The sequence below is a fragment of the Doryrhamphus excisus genome, chromosome 11 (assembly GCF_030265055.1).
Source record: "Doryrhamphus excisus isolate RoL2022-K1 chromosome 11, RoL_Dexc_1.0, whole genome shotgun sequence".
Lineage (NCBI taxonomy): Eukaryota > Metazoa > Chordata > Actinopteri > Syngnathiformes > Syngnathidae > Doryrhamphus > Doryrhamphus excisus.
In genome coordinates, this window is record NC_080476.1 from 8,144,291 (window position 1) to 8,158,283 (window position 13,993).

The following is a 13,993-nucleotide window of genomic DNA, read 5'->3' on the forward strand; positions in this document are numbered from 1 at the left end:
AGTACATATGATGTATTATTATTATCATTAATGTGCATTTTGCGAACCAGATCAGCAAGTGAGATTGTCACACAGTGAAATTAACACAGGGTGGTCACGAGACAGAACACTCGCTACAATCACTAAACAAAAAAAAAAAAGACAGCACAACATGTAACGGGTAAGTGAACACACATAAGACTACTACTACTACTAATACTAGTAGTACTACTACAGCAACTGTTTACAAAACAAGTGCCCCGAGGCATGCCAGGAAGCCAGAAGCACTCCCAGAGATCCTACAATATATTCTATTTATATATTTATTTTATGTATTTTTAAACAAATATTTGAAACCCCTTTTTTTTGATCCAGCCCAGCCTCACCTACACTCAAGCGTTCCCCAGGTCAACTGAGTTTGAGACCCGTGGTTTTGAGTTTTAGTTGTTTACTCACAGATAAATTCTACCTTTTGTATTATCTAAAAAAATACGGCAACAAAATGGGCATTCCAGCATCAAGCTGCCAAGGAAATTGTCATGGATATTTCTCTACTGCATGTCAGTAATCCAGTGTGTTTCATAGAGTATTCAACATGTTGCCCCCCTTCACATGTTTTTCCCCTTTTGCGATACATGCACCCGTTAGAAAGCAATGTAGAATAATAATGATGTGTGTGAGATAATGCATATGTAAGTGAGCTGGAAGACCAGTAAGATGGAAGGAGGAAACCCATATGCTGGGACCATTTTGGGAGGGAGGGATCAAGGGTGAGGGGGGGTGGAGGGCATGGGTCTCACACAGGTTTACCTTCTCTGTCCTCATCATGAGTCTCGATGGCTTCAATGGCCTCAATGGTGGCTGGGGGAGGAGGAGGAGGAGGGAAGCAGGTTACTCCGGATAAAGCCATGCAAATGTCAAAAAGGCAGCAGCCCCCCCGCTTGAAAAGGCAGCTCAATGTTAGGATTCAATGTTAGGATGCAATTCACATGTCCGGTAGCAATGGAGCCAAACTTGGTGGGACGCCATGCATTGACTTGGAGAGAGTTGAATAGAGGTCAGAAGTCAAATAATTCATGTAGCAAAAACAAAGGGAGCGTGATCGAGGCACACAGATATGGAACATAACACGCCATCCCAAATGTCTGATTGTTATGATATGCTGTGATCTATTAGAATTGTGGTCGGCATACAGTAGAGTAGCTAACATGTTTGATTAACACGTCTCACTCGCTTCAATGTGGATATCAACAATTCCAGACCAATTCCACTAAAGTAAAAGGCTGACTGTAAAATCCACGCACATTCTTTAGAGTGGATTGGCCAAACCCAGACAAAAAAGTCAGAAGAACAGATTTCAACCTATACTGTATATATACCGTATATATAAAATGAAAATGTCATTTACTGAAGCTACGAAATAGGGAGACATTTTTCAGAAGGAAGAATGAAGAAAAAATGGAGGGGGAAAAAAGGGACGAAAAGGAGTCTCATCCCCAGTCTTGTACTCACCACTCTGCAGCGTCTGTTTGCCCCCAGAGAGAACCCCGCTTGGCAGCATGCCAGTGGGTGTTAGGCCCTTCAGTGTCAACACATTTTCACTCTCCTCTCTGCAGGAATCACAGATCACATCATATGAACCCCGTCAAAGTCAGCGAAAAATAGTGATGCCCTTCCTTTAACACACATTATGTACACATGCGGTATAAATAGTGTGTACTACTTAGCTGCCTTTACATTTGCAGCAGATGAGATACATCACAAGACATCTAATATGCCTTTTGACTGGCAGCTTTCTGTATGATGCAACACCACTTGCAAACTGTAGTCACAACGATGAAGATGTAACACCTCCATGACAGTGTCATGATGGAAACATTCATAATTTACTGGTATAATCAAGGTCACATGACCGTATTATTTTATGCACGTTACATGTCATTTCATGTAATGTGCATGCACCATAGGTGTGACAAGCATATTAGCATTGTTTGATCAGGTATTCTCATTCAATGCTGTGCGCTAGTAAGAACCAGTAGGGGGTCCTGACAACAAGTATCTAAGGCAGGGGTCTCAAACATGCGGCCCCGCGGGCCAAATGTGGCCCGCAGGACACTAGTTTGAGGCCCCCGCCTTGATATGAAAGTTTAATGTTAGTGCGGCCCGCGCAAGTTTGATATGGATGCTGTATGGTATCATGTACCCAGAAAAAAATTATTACGTTTGATTAATGTTCATGTTAAAGGTTAAATAACTGTTAATAGTTATCCTCCCTATCCGTGTGGAAGTGGTAAGTTTTTGGCTATTTAATTTTAAAGGAAATAACTTGAAGGCTACCGTTTAGGTCGCTAGCTCTCTAGTTTGCGAGTTAGCATGTGTCTCAAGACCCTGCAGTTGCGCAATATGTTGTAAATAAAAAGAGTATAAATGTGACCATAGTCGTGTTTTGTCATGTCTACAAGGCTCTAATAATGCTTTGTTAATTTTAATCTGAAAAAATAATTTGTCTACCCACCAACTATATGTGGTTTCTTAAATTTTTATTATTTGCCGTTTTATTATTATTATATTTATTTATTTATTTATTACTGATTGATTGATTTTCTTTATTCTTGATTTGTTTATTTATTTTTCATCTTATTTTGTGTAGAAAAATAAAAAGTAAGATATTTGAGAACAGTGGAATGTTTTATCAGAGCTTTTCTTGTAGAAAAATTGGAACCAAAGCGAAGTTTTTTTTAATTTTTTTGTTTTTAAAAAATGCGTTTTGTTTTTTTTTGGAAAACCTGATGTGGCCCAGTCTCACCCAGACCCGAGCTCCAGTGGCCCCCAAGTAAATTGAGTTTGAGACCCCTGATCTAAGGTATCTAAGAAAGTGTCTTCTTTTGATAGAACTTCTCTCTGGCAACTGGTGGAAGTTGGATTTGAACGTGATGTCATTCATGGGGTATACAGGTTTGAGTTAGTAATCCACTCTTGGCCAAACATCTGCAGACTACTGTGCACTCTGTAACTGCTCAAGTTCTGTGTCATTATTTTTATGTTACCTGAGAACCGAGAACATTTTGGCCATTTTCCCAATAGCACGGATCTTGTTTCGGATCACCTCCTTGCGTGCTGCAGCTGCATTGGCTGTAAAGAAATACATGTGCATGTATGAGCGGCTGTAATTTGCATCCCGACTGAAAGCTAACATCATTACAGCGTGTGCGTCACAGTGCATTAGAAAACACGACATGTCAGATTTCCAACCGAGTGCTACATTTGATGGCTGAAAGATCTCACCGTCGAATATCTCATCCTCATCATTCATTAGCTCGTCGTCGGAGCATATACTCAACACATTCACCAGCATCTCTGTGACTGAGGTGGGGAAAAGAAAGGCAGGCGTAAGTGGTTTGGTAATCGAGCAACGATCCATGGAGAGTTCATTACATAAGGCTTGTATAATAAAACAGCCTGCACCAAGCACACGTCATACCTTTCTCTCCAACAAACGGCAGTGACCAGGTGAAGACGTCCATGAAGTTGGGCAGCCAATAAGGATGAGGAGAGCAGTTGAACTGTCGGATGTTCATGACATTGTTTTCATATTTGAGCACGGCAGCTGAGGTAGACGCAGAAGGAAGTATGTTAAAGAATTGCAAACAGTCTGTGTTTAAGCAATTATCTGTACTGCGATGTCACAGCAAACCTGTCCTTTGTCCATGTGTACATACATGCCAACCAGTAGGTGGCACATCTGAGGCCGCTGACACCCATACATCAAAAAGAGAGGCATAAAGCCACATGGAGATAAGTCAGCCTGCCGACAGTCCCTCCCACACTCCCCATCTCCCGCAGCCAATGGCAAGCAAGACACAAGATCTGCACCAACACACATGGGGGCTTCCTGATGTATTCCAATGCCTTGTTCACAAGCTAGTTATGTTGCTGCATACAGCCACAACATTAAGAACATGCACATAATCCAATTCTTATATTTTTAGGAGGGCTCAAGCCACCCTAACATTGACCCAGTGACATCCAGGTTTCTAACTATGTTGGGTAAAATAATACAAGCTCTCTAACTGCAAACAACAACAACAGAGATGTGCCGAATGCTTCCTAATGGGCTCAGTGATACAGTGCATTGTGTTGGATTGGACCAAATCATGTGGCCAAGGGGCATTAATTCCTGGGAATGTCATGGATCACAAAATATGGGAAAAAAATCAGACTACACCAAGTTATTTATTATGAAAATACAGTTTTGTCACATTTTAATCTCCTACAAGGTAGACAACCCTGCTAGAAAGTGTAAAGGCATTCTGTCAAAGAGGTAAATAAAGACAAAGTGAAATTAACCCATTTCCTGACCTTTGTTGTTGTAAACATCCAAGTAGTTTGGCGCAGAGAAGATAGTGATGAGGGATGGGAATCCAGTGGTCTGACTTTTACGATACATCCGGTAACTGGAGGTGAAGATACAGTACATTACATTGAAATAGCAGTTTAAAAAGGTACGCACACATACAGTACGTACATTAGGTAGATATGTTTACAGTATACACACATGCACATGTATAATATATATATATATAGAGGGCCAATTTCCTTTAACGGCATTATTTTTTGATGCGCGATTGACGGACGCATATCATGTTTGACCCTTGGCTCACACCTCAGTTTGAGGAGCCACAAGTAGGAACCAATATTGAGCAGAAATGGACCAAGAAAAAGTTATTTTGAATGGTAATTTTAGCTTCAAAGCCCTGGCAGATGGCTCTCTCAACAAGACCAAAGTTATTTGTATCTACAGTCACTGTGAGTTGAGTGGTCACAGAGGATGTTGTCTCTCAAAAGCCAGGGAGAGGAGAGAAGTTTCACTGCAGGTATTTATTATTATTTTTTTTTTACGAGTGTCCCAACTCCCAAGTGTTTTTTAGATACAATATTATTATTTTTTGCTTAGGACTGCAAGCTATTTGGGGGGCGCTTGTGTCAATGTGATCGTGACTGAAGGCAAGAATGGATCTACATAGCATTACCAGCGCTAGCATTTGTCACCGGGAACATATGTACATTATAGCGATCTAATTGATTTTTCTTGTCATATATTGTGTAAAACTAAGACAGGAACAACATAAAATCCAAAGCACTAAATGAAAACAGACCCATCATCCACACTTTTGAAAATACTATAAGAATGCCACTTTAAGAAATAGCTTATTTATTTTGCAATGTAAGGTGAACTGTTGAATTTTATCAAAAGGAATCGCACTGTTTGCAAACTGTATCGAATAATTCCGTTCTTATTATAGATACAAACGTATTTCGATCTGTGATGAATTGCAATTAAAAGTGAGTTAACTATGTACAAAATACAATTAATCATGATTAGATATTTTGATGGATTGACAGTCGCAATGTTCATTCATTCATTTTCTACCACTTATCCTCACGAGGGTCGCGGGGGTGCTGGAGCCTATCCCAGCTGTCAGCGGGGTACACCCTGGACTGGTCACCAACCAATCACAGGGCACATATAGACAAACAACCATTCACACTCACATTCATACCTATGGACAATTTGGAGTCGCCAATTAACCTAACATGTTTTTGGAATGTGGGAGGAAACCGGAGTACCCGGAGAAAAACAAGACATGCGTGGGGATAACATGCAAACTCCACACATAGATGGCCAACGATGGAATTGAACTCGGGTGTCCTAGCTGTGTGGCTAACCACCAATCCGCCATGCAGCCCAGTCCCAATATATGATATATTTTTGATAATGTATACTGTTCTGATATGCTGAATGCTATGATAACTTACCCTGCATCTTGTGCCTCGTGTGCTCGGATTATTGATAATAGGTTATTGCTCTGTAGGAACTCACACACAGCTGGATAACTGCAAAAGAACATATCAGAAATGTTATTTGCATTTGTTGCAAAGCTGACCAATGTTGACAATAAATGTTAAACACAAAAACAGTAATATTAGCGTCATTGTCTGTAATAAGACAATGCAAAGTGTCCAGGCAAGGCCATCAACATGAAAACTACATAGGACTGTTTGCTTTAATAATCATCACCGCATGCTTTGAATATATCGCAAAGTAGTCAGTGTGAGAAAGTGACAAATTCATCAATTAGGCACATAATCCAACCCTCAGCTGACGTGAAAATGTGTTGTTCCATCCATCACGCAACAGAATGTCAGGTTAGTGATTATCCATCCAATTTCCCTCAGCAGTGGATGCAAGAAGATTTATCACTCATAAATATATTAATGAAAGACTTGCCAAGGATGATGCAAGCACGTGAAAAAAAAAAAGAAAAAAGCAGCCGCCCGAGCAAAACAAACTAGCCCAGCAAGCAACAGTCACATCTTCCTGCCCTCCAGCTTTAACCTGAGAGGAAATGAGCCGCTTCAATCGCATACAACATATAGAAAGCCTGTACTGCATACAAAGCTTCACATATTGCCTCAACATGAAGGAGGACATAGGAGATTGGTTGAGTCACAAAGCTACATCTGGTGCCAGTAGTGATACTTTTGTGCAAATTGGTTACCGCATGTATATTAGTCCATAAATTGGGCCAGATTGAAAGTGAGGTAATTCAGGGAAAAAAAAGCATTGTATCATTATGGGATATCAGGTGGGTATTTAGGGGCAGGGCGTGTACAGGAATATAAAGCACCGTGAAGCAGCTCTCAACACACCTTTCATCAAATCATATCACAAACAAAAGACATATCGTCACCTATTAAAATCAAGAAAGACGTTATGTGATTTAAATACATTATAATAACAACATCTTGTGGCAGTGCATCATATCAAAAAGCATACCAATGTTTTCAATTTAGTGTTTTGACTCCTATACACTTCATTAAAAGCTGCATAATTGCATATATTACATACACTGCACATATATATACTGCACATCCTTTATGTATTTGCCGAGAATACACCCCCCCCCCCCCATGCAAAATGTGGACATGGATCGTGGGGGCCTTATGTTTGGAGGGAGGGGCCGCAATGTCAGTACTATACTGTATGAGCAATACATAATGCAAACATCATACACCAGTATATCTCACCAAGCAGACGCTAATGTATATAGCATGTAGCTGTTTTCTACAGTATGTCACAAGCAACGTATGTGATTACACAGACTACACAGCTGAAGATGCTCTCTTATATATGCTGCCTGTCAACATATGACATACAATGGGGCTTTCATTCCAGATATACCTATACTGTATACTGTATAAGCATCTTCAAAAGGGTTAGTAGTTCTACTTTATTTTGTTTTGATTTTAGAGCAGTTAGTATATCAGTGTACTTGAATGAGAGATATGAATGTACATGTTATTAAACTTCTTCTTTCTCTTTCAGCTTTTCCCTTCGGGGGTCGCCACAGCAAATCCACCGCCTCCATTCAACCCTGTCTCCTGTATCTGTCTCTCTCACACCAACTACCCTCATGTCCTCCTTCACTACATCCATAAACCTCCTCTTTGGGCTTCCTCTTCGCCTCCTACCTGGCAGCTCTAAACGCTGCATCCTTCCAACAATGTATTCACTATGTCTCCTCTGGACATGTCCCAATCATCTCTAACTTCTAACATGTAATGTCCCTCTGATGGACTCGTTCCTGATCCTATCCATCCTGGTCACTCCCAATGAGAACCTCAGCATCCTCATCTCTGCTACCTCCAGTTCTGCTTCCTGTCTTTTCCTCAGTGGCACTGTCTCTAGACCAAACAACATGGCCGGTCTCACCACAGTTTTGTATACCTTTGCTTTCATTTTAGCTGAAACTCTTCTATCACACATCACGCCTGAAACTTTTTCCACTTTTTCCATTCTGCCTGCACACGCTTCTTCGCCTCCTTTTCACAATCGCCATTGTTCTGGACTTTTGACCCCAGGTACTTAAAATTCTCCACCTTCTGTATCTCTTCTCCCTGTAACCTCACTCTTCCACTTGGGTCCCTCTCATTCACACACATGTACTCCACATGTTATTAAACACACTGCCTATACACCTATACATTCTTGTTGTATAATAGGGACGGAGTAATCCTGGAACAGATTTTTTATTTTAACATTTTGGGAAGGGTTTTGAAATTAGACAAAATGATAAATTCTTCCTTCTAATTAAGTTTTGATCAATTGTGAAAACACTATTAAAGTCACTTTCTGTCCTAACAAAGCATGCGGGACACATGCTTCCCATCATCCTCCTCTCCTCGAGCACTTCCTCCCCACCATCCACACAGCCATTAAACTTTCACAAGTGTTTGAAATATTTAAACGCTCAAGGTTTGTGCCGGTAGGACAACAAGGAGGCCGCTGTGCCCTGAGCACCTGGCGAAACTGTGCCATCCCATCCCTGCGTGTATGTGGGTCACAATGGTGAACGCTCCCAAGGTGGCCCACATATAAAATGACAGGAATAGGCACTGCACTGGATACATTCTCTCCTCACGGCTGGCAGCATGCACTGACAAGACAAGGCATAACGTTGGATTCAACAACTGTTATATAAGAGTTAAAAGGGAGTCATTTTGGTGCATTTTGTTGATAAAATATCGTTGTTTGTTCTTGCATAAAGGCTGTCTATTAAAGCTGGAAACAAAGATCCCTAAGCACAACATGTACTGGATTATTTTCTGTCCACTCCAACGGCTTCTATTGATTAGTCAGAGAAAACACACACAGGCACGCACACACAAACACGCAGACACACACTGCCTGCCTGAGGCTCACATTTCTTCTTTCCTTTGTGAAATTACAGTATGTGTCGGTGAGCCTGAGAGTGAAAGAAAGCGAAACAGAGAGAGAGAGAGAGCAAGTGAGAAATCTGACAAGTGAGAATGAGCGAGAGAGACGGAGATGGAAGTTCTGTGTTGAGAACGTGAAAACATTTCCGCCCTCATAAAACCAATCTGCCAGGCCGCTGGTCATTGCGTATAATCATCTCCATCTACTGCCCTGACTTGAACCCTCATTGTAGTACAACTATAGTGTTTTCAAGGATGAAATGGGATACAAATGTGACAAAATATAGCCTTTTAAACGCCATGGGTGCCATGTATAAGGAGTGTGTTGTGGGCAAATGTCTGAGGGGTTCTTACAGAAGCGCAGTGAAACTTGAGCGTTGTTAATAAAAATGTGGCATTTTCTATTAAATCTATTCCTAAGCCCTGGAAAAAAATCAATTTAATTTAGCAAAAACAGAGGTTCCACTAAATCCTGGTTGCACTTCATTGATTAGCAGAACAAAGTGTGAAAAAGCAAACTTAGTCCAAATGGTGTACTTAACAGATGACATTAATTCCAGGAAGTTGACAGCGATGGCCAAATATGACACATGTGGTACAGTGTTCCCTCGCTACATCACGGTTCACCTTTTTTTGTTGTTGCAGATTTACTGTTTTGAACATACATTGTGTTCTGCGTCCTTGTCGTGTATTAGAGCGATATATCTTTGCTTTTGTGTATGTGTGTTTTTGTATTTACTACTGCTACCAGTAGAAGGTGTTGTATACTAATGTTGAAGACGTGCAATTCCATTTAGTCTGTTTGTTTATGTGGCTGTACTAGCAATTAGGAACCCTCAGCAGACAAAGGTCAAATATAGAGCCACAGCAGTCCTTATTGACGGGAGAACCTGCCCATTGTGTACTGGATCCTCACTGATTGACAATGATCTGCCACCGCCGCTATCAAACTGCTTGAGATGCTTGCTAACTGTCAATAAACAATAGAAGAGGAAGAAGCTGAACCAACTGATGGACCGACGTCGAATGGTGCCAGGATGAAGCACGTGAATATGCTGAGCCACTTAACTTATTGTGTCCAATCTAGTACTTTGATCATTAAAATTAAAACAAAAATCAGATGCAAGAAAATGTTATGCCTGCCTGAGAAACGTGTATAGAGTGTATTGTGATGGGATTTACAACCTTAAAACATAACTGTAAACAAATAAAGTTCAGATTTCACTTGTTGTGGGCTATTTTGGAAACCTATCGTCCATGATAAATGAGGAAACACTGTAATTACCAAGGTATGGTGGTTATGTGTTACGGCTATTTGAAAATTTAATTCTTGTAAGCCCTATAATGCCGCAATCAGTGCTTGGTTTGTAACTTTCATGTCGTCCCACTCTGTGAACTGGTTTGGCCACGGTGAGATCAATACTATATTAGAATTGACAGGATTTTCATGTAGCCTTCGACTTCATAAAGAGCACCTTGTATTTTAGACAGCGATTATCTTGCATTATTGGCCAGTGAGCCCTAGGGAGCGGTGCTTCTTGAGTACTAATGATGGTGAGGTAAGTAACGGACAGTGACAATAGGAAAAGGTCACGGGGGATAAATGACTATTACTGTAAATAGCAGAATCCTCTTACTGAAAAGCTCTCCTTCGTCACACAGACTCTGAAGGTAGAGATAACTTCACAAATTCACATGTTATTATTAGTATCTGTGGTTTATTAAAGTGATGCACAGTGTATGCCAAGGACTACTACAAGCACCAAGACAGTACCACAGGATTCTGTATTAAAAAAAAACCCAAAAAACACAGAATAATTAATACAAAACAGACTTTTAGATGAAAGTATTCTTGGAGCAAGGTGAGCGTGTGGAGTGGTTTACAGTAACTTTTTTAGTATGTTCCTAGTATCAGTGGCTAACTTATTTTAACACATGCTTTCATGCTCTGATACTTTGTTGTAAAGGTCCGATCACCCCCTGCTGAGCTTGGATATCCCAGTACAGTAGTACTTGGTAGTCAAATTTATTCATTAATTCATCAGGGCATTAAAATATATTTAAAGTATTTGACTTGGTAGCTAGCTCCAGATGGTGCTTCTGTAAAAAAACAACAAAAAAAAAACAAAAACACTGGCTTTACCTCTCTATGGTAGGACGGCAGCAAAAATCATGTTCCAGCTAACGCACGCCCACTCCCCTTCACGATAAAGTGGAGTACTGCAGTGCCTCTGCATATGACATTTTTCTGTATTTTATTGTACGATTAGCAAGAATAATAATGTCACTTACATTAAATACAGTATATGGGCTATGAAAAGTGCTGTATAATAAATGTTTCAGCAAACATTATATTGACAGAAACTGACAGAAACTGGCATGCACCATCCGGCATTCAGGCCCAAAGAAGGCCAGCATTGTTAGTCCAGTGAACGGCATCATGCCACGTCTATCAAATGAACAACGTAGAGTACGGTGGAGGCCGGTTGGAGCTACAGTGATATAGCTATAGTGTATGGGCTGTTCCCAACCCACAATCAGAAACATTTTGGTCAGCATCAACGCCACAACACGACATGCTTTGTTGACGATAGACCGCGTCCAGGGAGAGAGGGAGTGACAACTCCCGACCAGTATACAGTATATATGTTTGTTTGTTTCTCCCTTGCCCTGTGCAGCCAATGGGGCAAATAGTATTGCTAATCTAAATGCCCTGACATGCTACATTGATTTGCTCTGCCAGGAAAGATTGTAAGATACTCTTGTGTGTGTGTGGGGACAGGAGGAGTACAATACAGAGAGAGGCAACAGCAACAACAAAAGAACAACAGAAACAAACAACAGGACTACATCAGCAAATGTCTATGACAGCCATACAGTCCATAAAAGAAATAACAAAATAGTATCAATAGCCATAGTGATAATACTGGATTGATACAGTTACACGACTGGTAATAGTAATAATGAAGTAATAATATTAACCATAATAACGTAAGACTCAAAATAACTGATAGTAATCCTATTGCCGACATCACCATAATGATGTAATAAAAAAACAACAATAAAATGTCAGATCGCCACACATTTATACAGTACAAGTGCTCGCCCCCCCCCCCCAAATGCTACATCAATCTAAAGCTTTTTAAAGTGCTACTATTTTTTGTGTGTATGTTTTTTGCAGGGTGCAAAACACAGCAGACATGGTTGTTGTGGATGCTGAACTGGGGACGAACCTGAACGGCGGAAGGGATCTGTGTTATAAAGCATCGGCCGATATCGATACCGTGCTTTTATAATATACGCAGTTTATTTCTACTATTTTCTACTGAATCTGAAGAAATAGGATGTGGACCAGTGTCCCATTACAGATTACAGACAGTTCTACTGTCTTTATTTAATTGCTATGTTATGAAAGCAATCCTTACCAAAATGCATTTCAATATGGAAGGTACTGTTTTGTGGCCAAATATAACTGGACCTTGCAGAGGGACAGTGAAGCAAACATGTTGCTAAAAATAGTCCAGTTGTAAAGTATTTTTTGGCCAACTTTGGTTTTCTACTAAATTCTTGTACAGTCATCAACCACAACAACCATGGCACTGTGTTGTGAAGGGAAATAACAACACGTAGCCCTTCAGCAAAGCTATTTCATTGTGACTGTTCATCATTTAACTGACGGTAAAGACTAAGTCTCTAATATGAATTTGGATTTATTCTTCCCATACTGCCATTAGGAGCAGAACAGAACCTCCATTAAGAAAACCCTCACCCCCACTAGCATCTAATCACTTGTCCTCATCACCACCCTCTCGTACAGCTCTCTTACATCTTATAACAATAGTAGATTAGCTCTCACTTCCTCTTTATAACATGCTCTGCTTAATAGCTGCATAATGAGTTCATTTACATTGGTTTCCTTTCTATCATTAAATCCCTGCATTTTTTTTTATTGGATTGCTTTGCTGATTTCTGTTCAGGGAGACTTGCTGAGAGTAGTTTTTGGAATAGCCAGGATGGAAATGGTCAGCGGAAACCTTTGTTCAATGGAAAACGTACTAAATGTTACGCAGGTGTCCAATATAAAGTACATTAGTGGCTATGAGGGACAGGGATGGACTCTGAATGTGCACCTATTTCCTGATGCTCACCTGTAAAAGTAGGAGCACCCTCGCACTGTGTTGTGGCTGAAATATTCCTGGGTTTTCTCATTACCAAAGTCCTCCAGAGGATCCGACCAAAGCAGGTCGCACATGGGCCCAAAAGCCGGCGGCTCCTTAAACCGATCCAACTGAACAAGGAAGAACATACACACAGTTCATAACAAGACAAAATCACTCCACCGGCAGAGTATTACCTTTTTAATATCGTCTAAGGTGTGTATTTCAGGTGAGAGTCCACCATGGACACACAGAAACTGTTGGTTCATGAGCGCAGCCAGAGGAAGGCAGTCAAACGCATCCATACACGAGTCGTACACCTGCTCCGAATATTTGATTTTACCTGCCAGGCAAAGGGAGGAACTGGGTTATACTGCTGACATATCATCAAAACTACTGTGACAGTCAATATGAATATGAAAAGAAAACAAACATTCATTAGCAAGATAGCAATGTACAGTACATAATAGACAATAAGGGGTACTCACATTCTTGTTTGAAGGTGAAATATTCTGTCAAATGTCTACATTCATGATTTCCACGCAGTAAAAATAGTGTCTTTGGATAGAGGATTTTCAGTGACCAAAGATATAAAACACACTATTAAGACAAAAGTGAAAAGGAGATGTTATTTCAGTGCAATAAGACAGTATAGTACAGTATAGTCATTTCCTATGTGATGGTTGCACCTCAATACTGAAGTAGCCACGGTCGACATAGTCCCCCAGGAACAGGTAGCGTGTTGTGGCTGGTGATCCTCCCACTTCGAAAAGCTTCATCAGGTCAAAAAACTGCCCGTGGATGTCCCCGCATACTGGAAATCAACCCAAGGACACCAGATATTACAGTCTCAAAAACTATTTTCATTTGTTTTGTGCTTTTATGTACATTAACATTTATGTACAAAAATAAAAAAAACAAAAAACAGACTGTGTACATATATTTATACTGTGTATTCTGTATATTTTGTATTTTTCATTCTTTTTTTAATAGATGTGTCTGCACCAACCTCACCAAAAGAAATTCCTAGTATGTGTTGATCATACCTGGCAATAAACCTTTTCTGATTCTGATAACTG

The 13,993-nt window shown here is 40.4% G+C and overlaps 1 protein-coding gene across 1 annotated transcript in view; it reads right to left on the bottom strand.

The window, feature by feature from the left end:
• Positions 1-13,993, bottom strand: part of ppp3ca (protein phosphatase 3, catalytic subunit, alpha isozyme) — a 53,648-nt gene that overhangs the window by 5,360 nt on the left and 34,295 nt on the right. Inside the window, exons 4-14 of the mRNA XM_058086522.1 lie at positions 13,604-13,728; positions 13,403-13,514; positions 13,112-13,257; positions 12,906-13,045; positions 5,797-5,874; positions 4,339-4,433; positions 3,461-3,586; positions 3,265-3,342; positions 3,027-3,111; positions 1,492-1,589; positions 790-840 (exon numbers count right to left, since the gene is read on the bottom strand). Of these exons, the coding sequence (XP_057942505.1) occupies positions 790-840; positions 1,492-1,589; positions 3,027-3,111; positions 3,265-3,342; positions 3,461-3,586; positions 4,339-4,433; positions 5,797-5,874; positions 12,906-13,045; positions 13,112-13,257; positions 13,403-13,514; positions 13,604-13,728 (1,134 nt within the window). The remainder of the gene's footprint in view (positions 1-789; positions 841-1,491; positions 1,590-3,026; positions 3,112-3,264; positions 3,343-3,460; positions 3,587-4,338; positions 4,434-5,796; positions 5,875-12,905; positions 13,046-13,111; positions 13,258-13,402; positions 13,515-13,603; positions 13,729-13,993) is intronic.